The 24187-nt window shown below is 35.9% G+C and overlaps 1 protein-coding gene across 1 annotated transcript in view; it reads left to right on the forward strand.

Moving 5' to 3' along the window:
• Window positions 1-23644, forward strand: part of TTK (TTK protein kinase) — a 30659-nt gene extending 7015 nt beyond the window's left edge. Inside the window, exons 5-23 of the mRNA XM_057369434.1 lie at window positions 1697-1803; window positions 5341-5484; window positions 8600-8708; window positions 8832-8907; window positions 8979-9076; window positions 9619-9718; window positions 10409-10532; window positions 12529-12710; window positions 12835-12971; window positions 14136-14256; window positions 15306-15398; window positions 16990-17147; window positions 17234-17385; window positions 18576-18700; window positions 19019-19099; window positions 20952-21128; window positions 21436-21526; window positions 21756-21853; window positions 22945-23644. Of these exons, the coding sequence (XP_057225417.1) occupies window positions 1697-1803; window positions 5341-5484; window positions 8600-8708; window positions 8832-8907; window positions 8979-9076; window positions 9619-9718; window positions 10409-10532; window positions 12529-12710; window positions 12835-12971; window positions 14136-14256; window positions 15306-15398; window positions 16990-17147; window positions 17234-17385; window positions 18576-18700; window positions 19019-19099; window positions 20952-21128; window positions 21436-21526; window positions 21756-21853; window positions 22945-23034 (2263 nt within the window). The 3' untranslated portion in view covers window positions 23035-23644. The remainder of the gene's footprint in view (window positions 1-1696; window positions 1804-5340; window positions 5485-8599; window positions 8709-8831; window positions 8908-8978; window positions 9077-9618; window positions 9719-10408; window positions 10533-12528; window positions 12711-12834; window positions 12972-14135; window positions 14257-15305; window positions 15399-16989; window positions 17148-17233; window positions 17386-18575; window positions 18701-19018; window positions 19100-20951; window positions 21129-21435; window positions 21527-21755; window positions 21854-22944) is intronic.
• Window positions 23645-24187: the final 543 nt, after the last annotated feature.

A 24187-nucleotide genomic window follows, 5' to 3' on the forward strand; every position in this document is an offset into this window, starting at 1 on the left:
CACCCTCACAGTGAAGAATTTCTTCTACCTCATATCTAGCCTCAATTTTCCCTGTTTGTACCCTTTATTCCTAGTTCTACCATTAGAGCTCCTGACAGTAAGTCCCTTTCTAGCTTCCCTGTTGGGCCCCTTCAGGTACTGGAAGGTTGCTATGAGGTCTCCATGTGACCTTCTCTTCTCCTGGCTGAACAACACCAACTTTCCCAGCCTGTCTTCATAGGAGAGGTATTCCAGCTGCCCAGTCATCTTTTTGGCTCTTGTCTGGACTTGTGCCAACAGGTCCCTTTCCTTCTTTTGTTGGGGGTCCCAGAGCTGAATGCAGTGTTTCAGCACCCAAGAGCAGAGTGTCAGAATCACCTCCTCTAACCTGCTGGCCACACAATACAGCCCAGGATTTTGTTGGCTTTCTGGGCTGTGAACGYACGCTGGTGGCTCATGCTGACTTTTTCATCAACTATCACCCCCAAGTCTTTCTTCCCAAGCCTGCTCTCAATCTCTGCCCAACCTGTAGGTGAGAAACTGGATTCTTCCATTCTTGACACTGGACTGTTTTTGTCCTGGTGTCTTTCTTTGGCTGTATTCTGGCTGTGCCAATACCTTTTGACCTTTTATGATACCAAGATTGTCTGAAGAATGAGTRTGCTCCGAAATAGTTGAAGACAAACAATGCTTCTGTGTCTGATTATCTGTATTGTACATGAACAGTGCCAGACCTGCTCTCATGGAATTCTGACTGTAGCACAGTGCCACCAAGCATGTGGCACTTGGTGCCTATTGCTAGTGTTAGGTCTTGTTTTGTCTGTTGCTGTTCAAGCTGTTGCTGCTTTCTACAGGAACTTAAATTTTAACCAACTCTTTGAAAGTGAATGTAGTTCATATTACAGCCTAATTTCTCATTCAGACTTTGCCTGCAGGTGGGTCATTCTGTGCTTCTCCTATTGCTTTGGATGATCAGAGTTCAGTAAACCTATTGACTCTAGTAACATGCCTAAACGATGAAAAACATCTTTCATTCAAAATTTCACAGAATTCTACTAAAAATATGTTCTCTTTACTTTTCCATCTTGTATTTTTCTGTACTTTTATTTTGAACCGTGGTCATAAATCTTATGTTCTTCCCACTTCTGAGTGGTACCTTTTGTTTACCTGTAGATCCTAGGGGGAACTTTGGAAAGAATTCCTTTATCTCTTGATTATGGATGTTGCTGGTATGAGTGTTCAGCTCCCTTTTTTTTATGTCCACTGAAATGTAACCTTAATGTGTTATTTCATAGTGATGTAGCTTTAGGCCTTTTGTATCTTGACTGATATTTACTTAGACTGTAGTTCCTCTAGAATATTTAAATGTTGCTGTGCTGTGTGTGCAAGCATTATCCTACTTGGCAATCTATGGCTGARTATAAAACTAGGATTAAAATTTGCCACAGGTGAATGAACTATGRCATGTGAAATAGCTTAAGGATTAAGTTCTCTGTGAATTTTGGAAAGGTTCAGCTTGATGTCTTTCAATTATTAGAATTTCAAATTTCTTTGCTGATTTGTAGTTCACTGATTGCTCTAAGAAAGAGGAAAATCTTTAGCATATAGGTGGATTGCTTTTCCAAAATTATCTAAAGACTTCATTCAGCACATGGAACTTCATCCTTGTTTCTCAGATTCTTCACCTTATGTAACTATGAATATTCTGTCTTTACAGTCTTCAAGATCCAGAGGAGGCACGGGACCAATTTCATCTAGCCAGACTGAACTGCAAGAAATTTGCTTTTGTRCATGTGGCTTTTGCACAGTTTGAGCTATCACAAGGTGTGTCAAAATACTTGTCTGGTGTTGCTGTTTTGTGGTGTTCTTGGTTTTGYTGTTTTAAGCTTCTGCTCCCTTACATAATTTGTAAGGAAACTGATAGGTATTGAATCAGAAACAAAATCTTTTTTTTTTTTATTGAAGTTAACTGAGAACATGTGTTCATTTTTAAAATGAAAACTGTACATGTTCATTGTTGGTTTTTTTTCTTTTTAGAAACAACTTTAAAACAAGGTAAAAATTGTCAGTAGTTTCTATTTTTTTAACTCAGATCTTGCCTTGGAAGGCTTTTGAATAGGGCTTTTCCTGCATTGAAAAGTGAGGCTCAAATCCTTTGCTTTTTTATGATAGAAATTCTATCTTCCAAGCAGCATCTGTAGTTTCTGAGGGTGTTTTTGATTAGACCAAAATACACTGGAGTTTGGTTGTCCTAGTACTTGGCTACCCMTAGGGTATTTTTGGATGTCTCTTCTTTTGTTTCCATGAGTGATTTGARCAATGATCTATGTCACCCTGTTTATTTCTTCCTTTGACAGTTTGTGCTGTACAGAAGGACAAGCACATTCCGTAAAAGCTGTTTTCTTATTTGAAAGGAAAAGGCTTGGTGGATATATTTTGAGTTTTTTGTGATTTGCTTTCCTTAATTTTTTTTCAGTATCATGCAAGTTGTTGAATACTGCTAACATGAGAAATTCTTCCCAAACTTAGCTACARTAAATAAATTAAATTAAATAGATCAGTCTATTCTACACTCTGGATTTGAATATACTGTACTAGTTATTCTTCTTTCTTTACTTCTGTTTACTTTCTACTGGTAGTGATTTTGTCTATATATTTTTACTTCAATACTATTTAACTGTATTTTAGGATGCACTTTAGATGTTCAAAGTAGCCCATGGGGCAGAGCCATTTTGTTAAAGTCAGTAAGTATTTGTCTCAGATTTTACAGTTTTTCTTTGCTGCTCCATTACCAAGGAAGTTATCAGTTAAGGCTGTTGCCCATCCCCCCCCCCCCCAAGAGTTTGTGCCATGTAAAACAGTTGATGGGAGAAGTTTTATGAATGATTCCTGTACAGGATGGGAAAAAGAAGATAAAAATCTGTGTTTGTGACTTGAAAGTACAGTTTCTTTGTTATTCATAAGTTGGTTATATCTGACCAGTCTTGTTCTAATATGAACTTATGGTATTGAACTTGTAAACAGTGGTAAAAAGAAGCTAATAAGTAGTGACCACTGGGTGTTTATTTAATCAGATGATTAAACACTAATACTGCAATAATAAAGGTATTGTTAAATAAGTATAGTAAAACCTATTGTGTAATTTAGGTAGAAATTAAGTGTAGAAATATTACTACAGGTTACCGATGACTAAATTCATCCTGTAGCTATGGGATGTGTTCATGCAATAGTTTATCTTACTTTGACAAGCAATCAACCTAAAATGAAGTGCTAATTCCAAAGGAAATAAGCCAGTTATGATCGGCTTTGTTCTATCTGYAGTGTGCTCTCTGATTTGTATCTGTTACCCTTGAGCTGATCTAGGTGTCATTTGGTAATGTGTATGGAGCCACAGTGTCCCTGCTGGGTGCTTCAAAGAGGATTAGTGGAACATGTGAGTTATACATTGTTACTTAAGAGCTCTGCTCCTTTTTCCCTGTGTCCACTTAGGCTAGAGGGAAAGGAGGAGGGTAGTGCTTTACCTCTCATCCCAGTGATTTCAGCAGTGCTTGGCACACCTGTCCGTATTTCCTCTTGCAATAAGAAGAAAAAGTTAATTGTATGTTCTCTTCCTTAGCTCGCAGTTTTGCTCAAGATATAAGCTTAAGTTGAAATTATGAAATTAGACTTGGCAAATTGATGTTGATTTCTTAATTGAATATTAATGACCTGGAAATGGCATAACACAAAGGTGCCATTCTGGTTTTTGTGGCCATTTTTTAATTAAATACTGGGTAAAATTTAATTTAAATAGCTCCGATGAGGAGCTGTCTTGGTCTTACTTGGGTGCCTCAGGTGGGGTACTTGAAGATGATTTACTGTGAGTTGGTCAGAATTCTTGACCATGATAAAACTCTACTCTTGGCTATTTCAAATGTTGTGCCAAGGTGCATGATTCAGGCTTTTGGTGTGTGATGAAGTGGACTGATTGAAACTTAGAAATACTTCTGGCTTTACTTTTGTGCCTTGGATCCTCATCTGTTGAGGGGGAATGAAGCAGTTAATTTTTTAAATATATGTTTCARTGTCATGTTCATTCTTACTCAATGAGGCACATAATACTAGGAGGAATTACTTTCGAGTAGCAGGCTTTGTTGAAGCAATGTGTGGTTACTAAATATAGGCAAAGGTAGAATCACAATGCTGGTTAAGGATTCTTAAAGCCTATCCACCTACTAATGATTTGGGAGAAGAAACAGTATTTGACTAGTCAAATAGTCATTTAGTTCTAACAAATTAGTGCAAAATTGATTTAAATGAAATTATAGCTAATCTAATTTTGGTCTTTTCCTTGCTTCAGTGTCTGACATCACCCATTTCACATTATTAAAATAGGTTACTTAGAACATAAGTTCCTGATAACCACACTGTGCTTCCCTCAGCCCTGAGCTACAGGCAACATTGATGTCTAACCTTGTTTACTAGTGGAGTTTTGCATGCTGGGGACATAGTGCTCTCAAATATACTATTATATATTGTAATACTTGAGTATATAYGTACATATGTACATGCTTGTAAGAACAAAGTGCTTTATGTTTTGATGCTTTGGAATGGAAGAAGGGCATTTGGGATTTCAGGGGTACTGACAGCTGTAACAAAACATTGCATTGTTTTGCCCAGATGCTCTTTAAACCAAGGAAAGTATTGTGGCTGCAGTATACTTCCTTTATATGACTTTACTTTTTCTGACAGGTACATGTGCACATGTTTCCATATGTAAATTAACTGCTTCAATATGTTTTGTTAAAACACTCCCTTTTCCATCCCAACTCTCTTCAAAGTTCCCTGTTTATGGCATTCAGTAATGTCTAAAACTGTAATGAAGAGTAATCCTTGCTTTGCTCTCGTCTTTTCTTAATTGTAATGCTGTCTGRAGTAGTGATGTTTTATTGAACAGTTTTAAAAACAGCTGATTTTAAATTTGATTTCTAATAAGTACCTAAAGGATGTTTTATAATTTATACATAATAAAGTCCATAAAAGTCATATTTCCTTGCTGATATTACAGAAAAAAAATGGGTTTTAGAATGTGTTGTGTTTTCTTACAGTTGTTATAATACGAAAAAATACTGGGAATGCGTGTTTTGTGACTTGGTATTCAACTTCACGTGAAAAATTGATTTGCATGATTCACTTAAAACTATTTCCAGGCAATTTCCTCAAAGTGGATATTTAGGGGGAGAAGTCTCTAATGAACAGTGACTTCATAGAATGATGCAAAGTGAATATAAAACAGCATGAATGTAACCTTGTCTTTAAAAAGACCCAAACATATTATCCTAGTGTAACTGTTATTTTACTTCTGTGTTTCTTACCACTTAGAAAATGAGAAGAAGTGTAAGCAGATACTTCAGAAAGCTGTGGAGTGCTCTGCTGTTCCCCTGAAATTGTTGGAAACTGCTCTGCAAAATTTACACTTGAAAAAAAAGCAGTTGCTTTCAGATGAGGAGAAGGAGAACTTTGCAGGTAATTGCAGTTTCTTAAAATATTGGTTGAGTTTGTGCATATGGTAATTCTAGATTGGAAAAAATCACTAGTTTCTCCCTTCCAGAGACAAACTCAATCTCTAATGTCCATTAAACAGGTATATTTATCTATATTATGACTYTTACTCCTTTAATGCTTGTTTTCATCTTCAGTGCAGTGGCTGTGGTTTGTAGGAGCTGTGGGRTGGTAGATTCTGCAATTCYGCAGAGGGTGTTCCTCTGACTGTCATCAGGATTTGTAGTTTGTAGTTGAGACTTAAAACTGTGTGACGTAAGAGCTACTGTTGGTAGAGAAGAATTAGAACTGAAACATACAGACTAAACTATACATATATAAGTTGCGTGGAGGTGTATCTTGTGACAGACTGGGGAGGCTTTGACATTGATTTCAGTGAAGTCAGATCTAGGAAAAAGAATGCAACTAGACTTTATCTTACAGGTGGACAAAACGCATATGCTTATCAGTACAAAATTGAAGTGCTTGGCTGTATCATAAATCCTGTGGGATCCTTATTGCTGGAAGAGAACCATTATCTCATGAGTTTTCATGAGATACAGTTGTTTGGAGTGGAAGTGAGCAAAAAATATGGTTTGACTTCAATTCTGAAGCGTGTGTAGCTAACTGAAGAGTGGTGTCTAACAATTTCACATTTTTGCATTGTATAAGGACAGAATTAATGTAAAATAGGTCTGATTAAATTTCCTTTTGGGRTATATCTTCAGGAATGTGATTTGGGATTTCCTGGCATCTATTGAATCAGCCTTTGAGTGAAGGCTGACTAGCTTGGGGGTAAACACTTTTAATAATATTCAGATATGGCATTAATTTTTAATAAAGTTATTTTGTCTTATTGTGTTTATCATTAATTGGATGTAGGCATTCTGAGTGCCACTGCAGATATACTATGTCACAGGAGAATATCCTGTAGAATATCCTTCATGGATTGTACAATTGACATTATTGACTGACTGCTGCAGAGTTAAGGTAATACCTTAACCGCATGGCAAAACTGCCTRCCAGTTAGGAAGCAGTGAATTTTGGAGCAAGAGTAGGCCCATTTATTTTTTTCATATATGAGTTTGTAATTAGGTATTTGATAAGTGCTAAGTATTAATTCAGTTATTTAAAGATAAAAGTTTAAAAGGTAAATAACACCAGACTTGAAATATCTTAAACTCTGGGACATGCATGGCTTAAATCACTAAATTTGASTTTAACTGAATTTATATGGTCCTCYGGAGCAGCAGAGGTTATTTTGGTGGATTGGCTTTTAGGTATTTCCCTTTAAAGRGCTGCTTTTGAAAGTTTTTTATTTGAAAATATGAATGCTATATATGTAAGTGTACTTGCTTCAAAAGATTATGCAGAATGGCTTTTGCAGTTATATGCAATTAATGTTGTGATGCAAATATAAACCTTGCATCAAGACTGGAAACCTTTGGTTTAATTCCTTTTTCTTCTGTTTCATTCATGCACAGCAGTCTAAAGTATTTGACATACCAGGTGCAATCAAACACATTTASTTGTGAAAAGGCAATTTATATTTAAGAAACATAGGTCATAGAATCATCTTAGAATTATTCTGGTWGGGAAAGACCCTTAGGTCATGGGGTCCCAACGTGACCCCATGAGTATTGCAAGTGGTCAGGAGTATCGCAAGAGGCAGATAGGCTGTCTCAGACACTGAAGGAGTGAAAGTATTGTAGATCACCAACTGCATGTGAATCCAGTGGTGAACTTGGGATAAAAAAAATCATCTTTGTGTAGAAAAAAAGTGGGATGTGTGATATGTTTGTGAGATGGTGGTGGTTCTGGGTTGGTAATGTGCTAATTCAAAACAATGTTCAAGGTAACATAAACAGAAAGTTCAAACTGCATTGTACATTGAGGCATTTGTTTTATTTGCATGAGTAGTTTGGTCTATTGGTATAAGTTTTTAAAACATTAAACACTAGAAATAGCCAATACTGCTCTGTTCATCTGGAAGTAGAAGGGGGATATGGGAGAATTCAAAAGAAAAGTTAAATTAAYTTTAATGAACTAATCCAAATTTTAAAATGTTAATTGCTATATAAAAAAATCCTTTAATTGTGATTTCTTGGAAGGCTGTGGATAGTCATGAAACTTCTGTTGATCAAGCAGGTAATTTCCTATACTGATGGAAAACAAGGCCTATGTGATATAGAAGATCATATTATATAATACGTTAGTTAAAATCACTGAATGGTTTGGGTTGGAAAGCACATTGAGGATCATATAGTTACAAGCCCCTGCTATGGGGCAGGGACACCTTCCACTCAACCAGGTTGCTCAAAGCACCATTTAACCYGGTTTGAACACTTCCTCTTGCCTTTGATTTTTTTTTTTTAATATGTTTCTTGGTGTCTGTCGTCTTAAAAAAGTATGATCTTTTAGCATGGAAGAGATATTAATCAAAATAACCAGATATTAATGTTAATATTTTTAAAAGGATTTGTCAGGAAAATAGCTGACTTAAGGAGATTTGAGTCATTTTAAGCACCTTCAGATAAACATGCTCCACATTATTCCCTAATGAAGAATTAAACTACATTGTAAAATGTGTGTTTACTAAGGTGTTAGTATATTTTCATCAGTGTATTCTGAGTTATTGTGGTTCTTTTGTCTCTGAGAAGTGACTTCCCTTCACCTGGAGAGAAAAGAAATGCAGAAGACCGTATTGTTCTGAACTGTTTATTTGTAGGTTTGAGTCTAGAATGACCCTTCAAATAGTTTGAGTTCTGGTTCTGCTTACCATAAAGTATATCTGAATTATATACTTTCACAAAGTTTATTGAGTTGACATTTCATTTTAAGATTAATGCACAACTRCATAAAACTTTTGACAAATCCTCAATAATCAAGGAAGATTCTCTACTGGATTAAGATAGGGCTGGTGAATGAGCTGTTTGCTATTGCCTACCTTGATATTACCTGACATTGCACAGCTTGTATAATAACTCAAATTTGCTATTAGTGAAATCAGTTGGGTTTATTTAATGCAGCTAATCGCTTAGAATAATTCAGTTGGATGTGTCTGATATGATCTGAATGATTGTAACTGTTTTCCCTACAGTATCAAGTACAAACGAGTCTGGACTTCAGAATATAGGTGGAAATCAAAAAAGCATAAAAAGGAACGAATCTAGTGAGAATTCTTCTACTGTTAGCAGACTTTTACTTGGGTAATGTCTTAATTTCTTTYTTAATTTCTTATAATGTCATTTAAACCAAAACCAAACACATACATGACAGTATTCTGTGTTTTGTTTTGTGGGTTTTTTGTTTGAGTGTGTTTTTTCCTTCAGGGAAGAGAAGTCACAGGAAGCGGGTGCCCTAGTTAATTACCACAATCCATTGAGACCACTAAACAAATCAAACCAGGTAAAATACGTAACATTTTCTTAAATCTTTATTCTGCTTTACACACCTGGTAACTTTGAATTTGCTCTTAGATTTGCCCCTTTGGGAGGGTTCCTGTTACCCTCCTATCTGATGATGGTGATGACATGGAGGATTCAGATGTCCTACTTACACCTAGTATTATGAAGAGGTATGGTTATTGAGTTTACATACAGCACAACAGATTTTAATGCTCCTTTTCAATAGAGCTTTTATTGAATAGTGGAAATGTCAGATGGTAATGTTAAATTTCACCTGAAGATTAGACACAAATAGTCATTATAGTTGCATCAGGTACTGCAGTAACCCACTTCTAAGCTAACTATTTAGATTATTTGCATGGAAGCATGTAAAGATAAATTTCTTGTTCTGGCTACTTAGTAAGCTCAAAAGAAATAGGGATAAAGGCAAGAATAAATTTTGTTCAAAATACTGTTATGCTTGTGTAGTCCAGGTTTTAAAATTAGAGAAAAGGCGGTCTTGTAGCTTTCAAAATGTTTTTAAATCCTCATTTTGTAGCACTTCTTCATATTGTTTCTCACTTGCTGTCCAAATTGACCTGCTTTTCTGTACCTTTGAAGCTTGTAGCCAAAAAAAAGTCTTCACACAACTACTATTTTCATTCCCTTCACAAAAAGGTTGTGTCACACTGTGTGTTGCCATGTGATGTAATTAGCAATGTTACTTCAATAGGCAAACATCCAGCTCCAAATGTACAGCCTTCGTTGCACCTTTTCCACCATCAGAACCAAAATCTAGGGGGCGTAATTCCTACGACTTGGGAGACTTGCAGGTAACAGTATTTTTTAAATATGTAAGAGGATTTCTAGTTATTCTATTGTATTAGTAAGAAAGATAACACCTTTTTCAGTTCAAGAAAGAAATAAGGTAGGGATTTTTTCCCTTTAAGTAGTCATTTGTGGATAGAAACGTTCATTGTGGCTTTTAAACTTRAAAATTGTTATGCATAATCAGGCATTGAAAAAAAGCTTTATTTGAACAGTACATCTGATGGGAATGGTGTTAGAAATCATCTGATTTATGAAGTRGGGATAAACAGATTTCAACTTGACTACAGGACCTCTTTCAGCTGTAGTCATGAAATTTGCCATGTGAAGTGCTCTATGTAATGAAGTCCATTCAACCAAATTACAGTGCTCTATGGAGCCATAAATTACAGCTTTTGATAGTGATTGGTTTTCATCCGTTTCTTGCATTATGTCCCATGTCCCATCCCCTAAAAGAAAATTCCAGAATAGAAAGCATTTAGGTCTTTATTATAGAAGCTGGATTATGTAAATTTAGTGTTTATGTATTTAAAAATAGCATCAGTATTACTACCCTATGTAACCTGCACTGTTCTCTGAAGCATATTTGCTTTCTGGTGCATCTAACATTTAATTGCCATAAAGAAATGTCTTTTGGACACTAGTCTTGAGTTTTCCTTTTATTCCTTTTTTAAGATGCTTTTTATGTTCTTTAGTCYTTACAAGAAAAAACAGCTGTACAGCTGCAGATGCTTCCTGAGGACAGCTCAGAAACACCTACCAATTCAACTGTAACTCTCAAAAACAAAGCGGATACAAGTCTTGTGAAGAAAAGAGAAGGTAACTGTTACTGTCATGTCTGAGTAGTTTGAAATAGAACAAGCATTGAAAATKTGCTGCTCTGTATAACCTTTTTTTAAAATGCATTGCTAAATAAAATGTGTTTCAAAAAGTGAAGTTGGTCCAATTGGAATTGAGGAATGGTTAATTAAAAACTGGCTTTTGTGTGGTATCCAATAGTTGTGGGGAAAAAAAATCCACAAAAACCACAAACATCCCAACTGACAGTGTCCAAAACTGTGAAGTGATGGGATTGAAGTAAAATGTTAATGTATAGTGCTAGTCCATTATGTTCCTACCTCTTGCAATATGTAAACCAAACAGGCATTAAAATAGCAATGGTGAGAGGTTTCAGCTTAACACTTAAGAGCCTGGGAGTAGAAAAATGTTGCTAGTTTATCAGATAATAGTTTATACCAAAGGAAAAAAGGCAGATGTTGGTGGAGAGAAATTCAAATGAAGTAGTATAAATTTCTTGAAGGGTCCGTTTAATTGTTTTGAGACAAATTGTAGTGGTAAGCTTCTCCTATGTCCCTTTTTCCTTTCGTGCAAAAAGTCCTGTATAATTTCCACATTTTTTCCCTGATATTGATTGCAATTCAATCTAACTTGAATTGCAGGAATCCTTTTGTGTGAATAACACTTATACCAAATAAATGTGTAGTTTTTAGAGACTTATTAGATTTCAGTGTTGATCAGATATGCTATTATACTTTGTATTACTGTAAATGCTTTGGATTAAACATGGTTTTTAGCCCCAAGTGTATTGCCATTTTTGGAACTATCCTTTAAAGAAAACTAAGWTTTTGCTGTCATTTGAATGGCTGAGATGTTTATTGTGTTATTAACWTACTTCTGAGGAAGGATTTTAACGYTCTTTTWGAAACATGCCATTKTCATGTATTTCTGAAATAAATACTTTGGACTTTGATTGTTGTGTGAAGTCACCTAGAAATGGGGGTGGCTTGAGATGACATTGTTTTATCTTCCTGGAAAGTGTTATAACCAGCTCAGATTTATAACAAGTGTTTCAGGGCTGCTGAATTTAGAAGGTTGCTGCTAATCTTTTAGCACCAGCACTATGGAATTTGGAATAAATTTATTAATCTCTTACAGTTATTTCAGTGTTTTTCATCAGAAACCTAGTTCCCTCACTGACCCTCTGATCCTGCTGAAGAAATTAGTTTAATACTGCAAGAGTTGGATTTAGGATTATATAAGTGCATATGTATTGTAGCAAAGAAAATATTTGCAAAAGTGGTTTTTTTCAACTTCTGTGTCCTCGCAGCTTCCCTGTGAAACCTTTCTCACTGGTTCTCACTTTTGCACTGGGAACAGTTTGGGGTTCAGGTCATACTTTCCCTGCATGTGCTTTCCAGGTGAGATGCTGGTTGAGGTAGTTGAGGCCTTCAGCAGCTGAATTGCACTAAGCTGCTCAGCACGGGATGCTTCATTGTAGTCATTTGAAAAGAAAGCTTTTCAAGCATGTGAAGGGACACTCTTARGCTCTCCTTTAGGCCTCTGGCTTCAGTCATTACACTGGACCATAGGGTAGTTATTGTCACAAACAACAGACTTCTAATTTGACTTATTGTATTAAGCTTATCTTCAGTGCCTTATAAACCTGCTCAATATCCCAGTATCTTGTAGTACAATTTATGAACATACTCTTATTCTATGTGTTAATGGAGGAAACGGTTGTACATCTGTTGCTGTTACAGTAGTATCCTAAGATTTTGAAGGAAGTTGCCATGTTACTGCACTGAACTGAATATGGAGCCTGAAGATTACATTGATGTCTTAGAAGACATTAAAAGGYCTGATTCTTAAAGGCCTGATTCTYAAAGGCCTGATTCAAGTAAATCAACTGTCCCTTTAGTCTGATCTAGAAAATCAGGTAAAATTATTCTAGAAACTGTTTCAAGTATTGAATATTAAATCTTTTAAAATAATCTGTGGGTTTTGTTCTTTTTGTTTGTTTGGTTTTTTCCCCCAGAAAATAAAGTTAATCATCTGGAGCTGAAGATACCAGAGCCCACTAGTCTGGAAAATCAACAGCAACAATCTAGTTTTGGTGAAAGCTATAGAAAGCAGCTGGAGCAAATGAAACTAAACTGTGTTAGTGCCAGAAAAGAAAGGCCAGCTCAAGAAGTGTCACAGAAAAGCTGCTATAGAGAGGTAAAGTAACAAGAATATRTAGTACATGGGTGCTAGCAGCAGCCTGCTCATGTTGAAGAAATGATTTCCGTGTTCTTAATTGTGGCTCCTTGTGTGGTGTAATATCTTGCCTTGCTCTTTGTAGGGAAGAGAAACGAACCTTGAACAGTCTGGTCATCCTGTTTCAAGACGATTCTCACCATCCGATGCTGTTTCTAAGAAAAGCAACCCATCACATGTTTATGGAACACCAAGCACCACATCTAATGATTATATGGCCTGGTAAGCCTACTATGAGATCTTTGGAAAGACAAGCATATTTTTACAGGGTTTCTTAAACTTTTCTGTTCAGATAGCAAAMATTTCAAGTGCTTCTGTAAAGCGCTTGACTTTGAGATTCAGACTACATTTAGGAACTTATTCCTTTTCCGACAGCTTTTCAGCATTTGGCTATGTATCATGAAATCCATAAGGCCTTAGTACAGCATTTACCTTTTTCACTGATCCTTGCTACATGACATTTTCTTTTGGATAACGTTTTTTTGTGGCTGACAGGCTTTTTAGACTGGTAACTATGCATCAGTTTAGTTTCCCTGATGCAAGTGTCTGAGGCTTTTTAAAAGCGCTTCAAGAAATCCAGAGGCTTGCAGAATTAAGCACTTAAATTAGGAAATGGTAGCATTAGTTTATCCACATGACCTTAAATTAGGCATAAACCCCTGTGCCTGTCTTGGCAAATCTTTTTAATGGTGTGATTACTTATTGTTTTCATAAGTCTCGAGGATGAATCATATAGGTCAAGGTTGTATGCTGAGTAAGCACTGTTCCTGTGGGTAGGACCTCTGCCTCCATAGCTGTAGGATTTAGAATATATATAGGGAATGAACAACATCATCTCATGAAGGAACTTGATAACAGTCCTTGATTAAATTCTCATTCCTTAGTTTGTATGTACATGGTAAATATGCAGAATTGSTGAGTGCTTCAGTTTTCTAAATCCATGATCTGTCCACTCATTTACAGTGTAGCTAAAGCTCTCAAGGCAATAGTGAGGGTTTTTGAAGTTGTCTGTCTCAATATATTTACTTTAAATAAAAAGGCCATCTAAAAGGTTTTTGAATAAATAACAATAAGATGGAGAAAAAAGTAACTGTCAATTTTCGTGGTCAGCTCTTCTTRCTTTGTAGTTCTTTCACTTTTTAGTTGCTGGGAAGTGCCAGCTAGTGTCTGAAGATAGGGAGTTAGTGTTTAAAAAAGTATTTTCTAAGTACATTATAGTTTCAGTGAGTGTCTAAAAGGACTTCTAAATCAAGAAGTTGAAGTGGTCCTAAAAATGCAATAGCATTTAACTTTCAAGAAGCACTGACAATTTCAACTTTGTTATTAAAATAACCTTAAAAAATACAACTAAATGAAGATATTGTTCATATTTTTTGTTACTTTCAGCACACCAGTCGTAAAAGACAAGTTTGTACCAGGATGTCAGATTTCTACACCCTACAGCCAGTTCCCATATTATTTACCACATACTCCAGCAACTCCATTTCAAAATCGAATTGGCTTGCAGGTAACAATTTTCTCTGATTTTTTTTCAGTATATATTTTCATTGGGAGCTACTATAGGTAAAATAAATGTGTGTATATATTTTTTTAATTTGAAGTTGCTGTTCATGTTCCTGGATGAGTGATGGAAAGTAAGTCTATTATTCCCAAAAAAACTTTCTTCATGTATGTCTGACTTTAGCTAAAATAAGTCAGGTGTTGAAAAATCAGTTCAGGTTTGTCAAAATGCTGGAGCCTTTATGTCTGCAACCTAAGCCTTTTCAGATCCTACTTAATGACAGAGCAAAGAACTAGAGTCTGTTTTTGTTCTGCAGTGCTTTTACACTGGCACTATCCACTACAGTACAGTACCAATGAAGAGAAGCAGTGTGTGTTAAAAATCATGAGTTTGATGGAGGGAAATGAAGAATTGAATTCTTCCTTCATCTTTGTTAGATTTTGCAAACGTTGATACATTTGTTGTGGCTTGACATCATGTAAAAATGGGTTACCCTGGATGTGTTGCACATTCAGGTAGGAACCTTTCCACCTCTAGACAGGAAGTTTAAGCCTTTTTTCTGGTTCTGCCAGAGGGTAAGTATTAATTAATAAATAAAACTTGAGGTCTTCAATGATGTGGACAATACAGRTTGTTTCAACTTCACAGCACTGAGGTCTTCTAGCTAGTAATTAGGTTCAAATAAAATGGTAGATGATTTCAGTACAACTCTTCAGTTGCATGCCAGGACTGAAAGGCTCTTAGTTTCTGACATTAAATGCAARGAGGGTGGTGTCTCTAATGATCTGGGAAGCCTTGTTAAAAAACACCCTTTCCTTGATTTCCAGTATGAAGAGCAGTGGCACATTTTATAAGAGTTTGATGATGTTACATGCCAAATGATGATCAGTTTCTGGGGATCTTGTAGCGTTCATTTAAAGTTTCTTTACTGCTTGTAAACAACTTTATCTTCAAAAAGAGCAAGACAAAGCATTTTAACTTAAAAAGTAGAGCTCTGTTAAGTTCTGTTGCATGTAAGCCAGTATTTATTTTTTAACTTTTTTGTATGTACACAGGTTCCAGCTTCTCTTCCTTCACATGAGTGCCTTGCCATCAATGGAAGAGTTTATACAGTATTAAAACAAATAGGGAGTGGAGGGTCGAGTAAGGTAAGATGTTCCTTTGTAGTTACTCATTTACATAGTGATAGTTTTATTGTAAACATACATGTTGAAGTAATCTGGTGAGTGCCTAGCGCTAACATGTACACAATGTTTGACCTAGGGAATCTAGAGCTTTGCTGGTTAAGTCCTAAGCTTAGATCTTTGGTTGCTGAAGATAATTTCTGTGGTGGAGTAAGTAGAATCAGTTCTTCTGTTACAAGAGATGTACTGCATTTTCTGCATCCTAATGTGAGAGGCTGTTGTTTAGAGCAGTGTGATTATGTTGTTGGGAAAAACTGATTGAGCCCTCTTGAAGGAGACAGACCATCTCTTACTACTTCTGTAACTTATGTGAGAAGTGGAGTTGTAGCTATGTCTGAAGTGGTGATTGAGCTGCTTTTTATATGGAAWTTTGGGGTCATGAGAGCTTGGGAAAGAATTTTGTCAAAATTTCTTGGTTTTGTTAGAATTCCTTATTTTTTTAATAGGTTAAGCAGTTTAGCTGGGTGTTGTGGGGTCTGTGCCAAAGGCCTTACATCTATCTGGACTTCTGTATCTTYTCTCCATCACAGAAGGAGCAGCCCCTCCATCACAAAAGGCCACTCATTTGGTCAGACAGGACTTGCACTAGATGAAACTGTGCTGGCTCTCAAATTACTTCCCTGTCCTTCATGTGTCTTAGCATAACTTCTAGAAGAATGTGTTCTAAGCACAGCTAATTTAACTAATTACTTAAAGGRGTCTTTCCCTTTGTGAATTCATGTTGACTGTGCCTGAAGTTAGGCTAACAGGTTTGTAGTTTCCTAGGTCTTCCCTCACACCCTTGTAAATTGGAATAACATTAGCCAGCTTCTAGTCAGCAGGGACCTCCAGAAAGAAGAGCTCCCTGTGTTGCCAGTTTACAGTTGTAGAATGAGGTAGGACAGCAGGGATCTCTGTGTGTTGCTTTGCCTTAGTCTGCTTAAAACTAGGCYGAAAGAGAGTTTGTTTTTTTCATTTGAATATTGCCTATCTGGACAAGTGGTTTTCCTGTTAGACTACATGAAAGTGAAAAAAAAAATATCACTATCCAATTGTAACTTTCCTTGTTGTTAGCTATGTCTATTGCGTTTCACACTTCGATGATTCAAGAGGAGTCTRTCATACCTTCCTTTCAAATAGCTGAAGACTGCAAAAGGATTTCTTGCAGCCTTCTCATCTTAAGACTGAACGGATTATGCTCTCAGCCTCTTCTCATATGCCAAGTGTTCTATAGCATCCAAATTGGTGTGACAAAATGTGTGAGGGAAGATCAGACCTGTATCTCTGCAAGTGTTACTTTGTAATCTTCATCTTAGGAACAGTTCAGGCTGATGAGGTACCACACCTGGTCAAATACRATGTGGCACCAAAATAGCTTCTGATAGCAGGTTGTTTCTGTTTTAACTGGTGTCTTCTTTCTTGATTTTCCTTCATGCTGACTTGCATGAATTTCTTTGTATTGTTTCTTCTTTTTGAAAAAGTAGATTTCTTTGATATTCTGACTGAGTTGAGATGAAGGACCACAGTAAATCAGAACTAAGGATGAATAAAGTTATTAACTGATATTGTTTTGCAGGTGTTTCAAGTACTGAATGAGAAGAAGCAGCTGTATGCTGTCAAATATGTGAATCTAGAGGAAGCTGATGAGCAGACTGTTCAGAGCTATAAGAATGAAATTGCTCATTTGAGTAAACTGCAGCAACATAGTGATAAGATCATCCGCCTTTATGACTAGTGAGTAGATACTAATTTTATTTAACCARTATATCTCTATAAAAAGATATTTCCTTCACTTTTAACATACATATATTTATTTTTAGTGAAATTACTGATCAGCACATCTACATGGTAATGGAATGTGGAAATATTGATCTCAATAGCTGGCTTAAGAAGAAAAAAAAGGTGGATCCACTGGAACGAAAGAGCTATTGGAAAAATATGCTGGAAGCTGTTCACACAATCCATGAATATGGTATTCTTAAATAATTCTAGGTATTTGTATAGGTTATGTGGCAGATAACATGAATCCGTTTTAATTTTTGAATGTTTTGAACATTTTAATTTTTGGAGGTGATGTCATTTATAGTGTTGGTGTAATCTTAGTGGTCTTCAAAGATGAGTATTTTTAAAAACAGTGAAACAAAAGACAGAGTTCTTTTGAAACAAAAGACTTCAAGAGGGATCTACAAACATCACTGTTTATGTAATGCTGTCTGTTCTCTTATAATAGCCAGAAAATATTTTCTGTATTAGGCTACATTGTATACTCCCAATTCYATGTTCTCTATTAGACTTAAATTTTAGCCACTCAATCTCTCCAAAAGTAGCTTTGACATCAATAATAGCTCTGTCATCTTTGCTGTGACCAAGTGTTTCAGCTTTTTCTAYGAGTTCTTCAGGCCTTCCTCTCATCTTTACCTATATAATTAAAGTGTATGCATCTATGTTCTGTTTGGCTGTATAACATAAAGGAGATGGGTGACTTGGATCTTTTCCTACATTAGAATGAAGATAGTAYATACAGCAGAAAGCATCACCTATTTTCAGGACTAGAGCATTCAATAATATAGCAAACAGCAAAATCTTCTGAAATTCATAATACATACTTGCMTGTGATATTTTTGAAAAAAGACATTGTTTTTTGTAAGATATCAAGATAAATTGGTTGATTGYGTAGGTAATAACTAAAATGCATATTAAATTGTGCAAGTAGGGTTTGTGAGAAATCAGTTGTGTGCACTCCTCAGTGAATGGTACCTTTGATCAGACTAAGCAATATAATTCTTTTATTTCAAGTACCTGCTTAACTAATTAAAGGGAAAACTACAGGCATGGACAGGCTGCTGAATTGCTCCAGAGCARCAGTTCAATGTGGCAGTGTGCACATAATGCTGGAGGGTCTGCCCCAAACTGAGACAAACTTTGCAGCTCAAATTGCTTGGAGCTGTTCTGGGGTGCCTGCAGATTTGAATAAGCAATAATTCTAACTAAACTCATGCAAGTCTTAACTGTTTACAAAGAAATGGAAACAATTTTATGAAATSTGCAGAGACCCAGGTAAAGCCAATCTGCACCTTCTCTCTGTTGCAAGGGTTATGGGAATTGAGTAATGCTAAATTTCATGATAGTAACTTGGATTGAACTTAAACTCTTTTTTTACAGGCATTATTCACAGTGATCTGAAACCAGCAAACTTTCTGCTTGTTGATGGGATGTTAAAACTAATTGACTTTGGCATTGCGAACCAAATGCAGCCAGATGTGACAAGTATCATTAAAGATTCTCAGGTGAAATACTTTCTGGAAAATTCATGTACATTTTTGTGAGAAGTGCTATAGTATGTGGTGATAATTTGGATTATTGCAATAACCTCAATTAAGATTGAAAGTTTATGCTGAATGGTTTTATAGATGTATACGAATATTTGTGTATTGAATTTTGCATGGTTTTAGTGAACAGAATAATAGTAGCCTTCAGCCTTAACACAAAAAAAACTTTTGGTAGATGCTCTTCAGTGTTTTGGGATAGAAATCTAAGTTTTTTTAAGTGAATTGCATTTAATGCATGCTTTACTTAAAAGAATATTTTTACATTTTTGTGGCTAGGCTGGCACAATGAATTATATGCCACCTGAAGCAATAGAAGATAGGTCTTCCTATGGAGAAAATGGGAAGCCTCGTTCTAAGGTAGTATGATCTTTTTCCTCCTATTCCCTTCATGTTAAGAAGGAAATAATTCAGTCATGTATCTTCAGACTTGATTTTTTCAAAATCTTCCACTGAAACTTGAACAAAAGAAAATTAATTGTGCCATGATGATGGTGGGCAGAGATGGAAGGTTTAACCCAAACTCCCTAACTACCTAAAAAAACATTTGGCAGATGTTATGAAAGTAAAACAGATACATGGGCTTGGGCATTGGAGGACCTAAAAATGCAGTGATAATGTCTGAACGAATACTAAACASAAATATTTTAAAATCAATTTTTATGGAGAAATACAAGAGTTCCACTATGTTATCAGTGTGAATAACATTGAACAACATAGAGCACAGTGCAATACATGAGCCTTTGACTTATCAGATGTTGTGCTGATGACTCATGTTACAAAAGCCTTTTGAGCATCCTAAGGGCCCTTCATGCTGTGCACCTCTGAAATCACTCCAGGCTGGAGTTTTCAGGGTGTATTTCTGGGAGCATTTCCCACGGAGTCAAGTGAGAGAATCATTCCTGTTACATCTTGGTTGCCTTTTGTGCTGTTCATGCCCTTTTGTTCTAGCTTTGTTCTGCCAAAAACTGGTGAAACTCTTGTGGTGCTGCTTGCTGCTACACAGCCGTATTTTAACATTGTGCATAAATAACCTTGGCTTTGATTTTTTTTTTTTTCTGAAAGCAAGAAAATTTGCTTTCTGATACAGGCTGTTGGTATGTTTGCCGAAACAAGTTACAATGCTGTTGTGTCATTGTCATATTTTTGAGCTCTTTTAAGTGAGAGACAAGTTTTACAAGTACTGAGTAATACTTTCAAAAGATGGTACAATGACATCTAGTATTTTAGGGCCACGTATAAAAATCYTGTGTATCCTATTAATTTTTCTATGCCACGGAGTATTGTGTGTTGTAGAAATTTTTATAAAATCACCAGGGCAATGAAACCTGRATGATGAGAAAAGTTCTGAAGGAAAGCTTTTTCATACTGGCAGTCAAACTTCAACTGTGGGGTGCATAGTTTAGTGAAAAAGTATTTAAAATCCATCTGTACTTGCATGTACATGAAGATTAACTTTTTAACAGTTGAATGGAAGTATTATTATATAATGAAATATGGTCTTGTCTTTCTAAATAGAGAAGAAAGTATTTTGAGTGGATTTCTTTTGTTAAAGATGATAATTTTTTGTGGTTTTGTGCTTTAAAAAACTGCTTGCAGACTTTGTTCTGGAGCTCAGCTCATCCAAACAAAAATCTAACCATTGTGCTGGGAGTCTGATTCTCTGTGGGCATCTTTCCCTACTTCCCTCCTCTCCCCTACACAATGTGCTTCTCTTAAAGTGCTTCAGCTTCAACAGAAGTGGAAAGTCATCCTGCAAAGAACAGCCTGGGTGTTGTGGTTAAAATACAGATCTGAATCTTTAAAACTTAGGGGAATTGAATTGTGACTTTCCCTTTTGGAGACACAGCTTTGATGTCCTACTGTTTCCTGGATTTAATTAATTTAGTATGCTTTTACTTGTATTTCTTTTTAAATCTGAGATTAGAATCTGGCTGTTCTTTGTCCTGTTAAGGACTAATTTTAGTTTTAAGGTAGTTCTTCGAATAAGTTGATTTTCAAAAACAGATAATAAGAATAGTTTCATATGGAATGCCAGTGAAGGAAGCCACATCCCTCTTAGTAGATAATGGCATGATGCCCTTGTGATGTTGTGTGATAGTTATGAAGATCTGTTATACAATGGAAAGTGTACAATTTCATGATAAATTGACTGAAAGGACAGTTTCTTAACTGGACAGTAATCTTCAATTTTTATTTTTTTTAATATTAGATAAGTCCCAAAAGCGATGTGTGGTCACTGGGATGCATTTTGTACTGTATGACATATGGAAGGACTCCATTTCAACATATAACAAGTCACATTAATAAAATGCATGCTATTGTTGATCCAAATTATGAAATAGGGTTCCCAGATATTGCTGAGAAGGATCTTCAAGATGTGCTGAAGGTAACTGTCCCTTAAATAATTGTAATTTCTTTATTTAAAGCATATTTTCTAAAGCTGAATGGGTTGTGCTTGATACCACAGATAAATACTCACTGCTACTTTTAGTAACAGGCCTTATTCCAAAAGAAGAATTAAGTTGGGGCTACTTCATGTAGTTTCCACATTTAACATCTTTTTTCAGCTCAATACCAAATAATTAAATATTGAAAGCAGTCCTTTGGTTCAATGTCCAAAGTAAATACTGTTCATTCCTAGGACAATTCTTAATTTATAGGCAAAGCATTCTTCCTCTTTTTTTCATTTGCAGCGCTGTTTAATAAGAAATCCTAAAGAAAGAATATCTGTTTCGGAACTGCTGGTTCATCCCTATGTTCAAATCCAAAGACAGTGTCAAACAGGTATGCTTATTTTACAATACACTTTCATTAAATAGTATTTTTATAACTAATTTTAAAAACCTTTACTTTTATATGTACTTTGCACTTGTTGACATGACTCAATTTTCTTTGGTACCTATGTCTGCTTCAGAAAATACTTCAGTATTTTAATTCTTAAACTTCTTACTGCACTAGTAATTGTTACACTGGTAATATGTACAATTTCAGTATAATTATAAATTAATTGCAGGTGGTCCAAATGCAAAAGGAACAACAGAGGAAATGAAACGTATCCTCGGCCAGCTTGTTGGCTTGAATTCTCCCAATTCTATTTCTAGAGCTGCAAGGGTAAGAATATTGTCATTTTTTATTGTGTAGTAGTACATGCTCATGCAAACAAAGGTTAGACTGTTTGGTAGTGAAAGCTGAAACAATACATACATGAAAACTTTAGCCATAGCTGGAAAAACATTGCACATCTTAATGCTTTTATTTCCACGCATGCAGAATCTCTCTACATTCTTTTGAATTGGAAGGGTTGTAAACAATGCCAGTAGTCTTYAGCTTTTTTTCTCCTTTCTACCTCCTGGTACATCTGCTTTGCTTTTAAGCTGCTCCAGTGTGGGGGTCTTTTAATTTAAGAACTCACACAATAGAGAAATTGTCTAAATTGATCTGTTGAGTGACCAAGCTTTTGGACTGCAACTGTTCCTGCTTCCTAGAAGCTGCTGAAGAGCTAATGCAGTGCTATGTGTAAATTWGTTGCTGTGTATTGAAGTTTTGGAAGCCTGTTTTTTGCCTGAAAGAGAAGCTTGATAAATCTTGAACTCTGTTCTTTCTACCTGTGTCTCAGAAGAAGTGAAGGTGGTAAAGTATACATGAGACATAGAGAAGGCAAAGCTGCTTTCATGGAGAGGAAAGWACATTCAGTGTGGTGTATATTAAGTGTAAAGAGTTTGTTTATACTGCTAGTTGTACTTGATCTGCTTTAAATATGATGGTGAACGAGTAATTGTCCTTTCAACAATATGGTGATGTGACTGTGGGCATTTGAGTATCTCCTGTAGGCTTGTAGGCCCCGAGTACACAAATAACTCTCTCCTTCCATGCTGGTGTTTCCATATTGGGGACAATAAAGTAAACCTGATTTTAGATCTCTGCAATTCGTATGTTCTCTRCCAACTTGTGAAGCTCTATAACTTGGGCAACACTGCTAAGTCAGCATATGTATTTTCTTTTAGGTACTGCATTGCTTTATAGCTGGTACAACTAAGCTGTCTTAAGTGTGTCTTTATTTTTCGATTTGAGAGAGAAATTTTGGTATGGAATATTTCTGTATGTGATGATTTATTTCAAGTGGTAATGTTTGCTATATAGTTTGAATCCATGTGCAATACATCTGTGTTCACCTGAATACCTGTGTGATGTTTAACTTTCAGACTTTATATGAGCAGTGCAGCAGTGGTAAAACTCTTGATGTATCAGCATTTGCAAAACCTGGGAGTCAAAAAACATGGACAACAAAATGATGTACTACTGTTCAGGAGGCAACGGATGTCTGGTCTGTTCTAAAAGTATTTTGTGCTGCTAGCTTTTAAAAGGACACTCAGCAGAAAGTTTGCATTTGTATATGTTCTTTGTGTTCTTCTTATAATGTTTGCAGGTCATTAAAAAGACTTTAATTGAATGCTTTTCACCATGGGCTCTTTCACCCCTTGCATGCTGCTTGGGTTAAGCAATGACAATGGCTACTTGGTGATTATGGTCTGCGTTACTTACAAAGCACTACAGAGTCTGGAATACAAAAACTTGTATGAGAATCTCTTGGTTCTCTTGTTCCCCTGAAGTTAAAATAAAGAAGGTCCCAAGAATGCCAATCGATGTACATGAAAAACATGAAATATCTTTTCCAATATYTCCTAAGGCATGAACAGAGTATTAGGCTGTTCTGCCCTTTTACTAACAAATACGTTGTGTCCAGTTTTGACCATAACCAAGGAAATCAACACTCTGTATAAGCCACYAGTTACAATAATGGTAGATGCGTGTAAATATCACCCAGTTTTTGAGCTGTTCCTGTGGTTAAGTGTTAYGGTGGAAGCATCAATTCTGTTGTGAGCTTATATGAATAAAATGGCTCTTGTTGTATAAAAAATGCTACTATAAGTCTATCTTATTTTTAAATTTCAAAATAATAGAAAAATCCTTCAAGATTCATGATGGTAATAAATTACTAATTTGGATTTTTAAAAGCACTAATGCTAAGCATTCTCTAAAATGCCCTGAATGTAAGAGAAGTGGATTTTACATGGTTGTTACTGGATTGGTCAGGTTTTAACTGAACTACATTTGTGGTGCAAGTGTGTGTTCACACCTGCCCTCCCTTGTTTGATGCTAGCAGTGATTCTCCACATTACAAAGGGAGAGTGATCTGGAGTGGGAGCTATTCCTGATAGAGAGGAGGGCTGAAGCAGGGGCAGAGGATGTGTGCTCACCTCAGTGTTGGAGCTCACACAAGAACAGCACACCTCCTTCGTAAGAGTAAATTTGAATAGATAAATTTAAGGTGTCGATCTAATTGTCATTATATGAAACAGGGTGTGGAATCTCTATTAGTCATCTGTCAGGATAGGGTAGATATCCCATATTTTTAGTGAAAAAGTGTTGTTCCCCAAAATGGTC

Source organism: Malurus melanocephalus, unplaced genomic scaffold (assembly GCF_030028575.1).
Source record: "Malurus melanocephalus ecotype Western Australia unplaced genomic scaffold, MMel_1.1 scaffold_4, whole genome shotgun sequence".
Lineage (NCBI taxonomy): Eukaryota > Metazoa > Chordata > Aves > Passeriformes > Maluridae > Malurus > Malurus melanocephalus.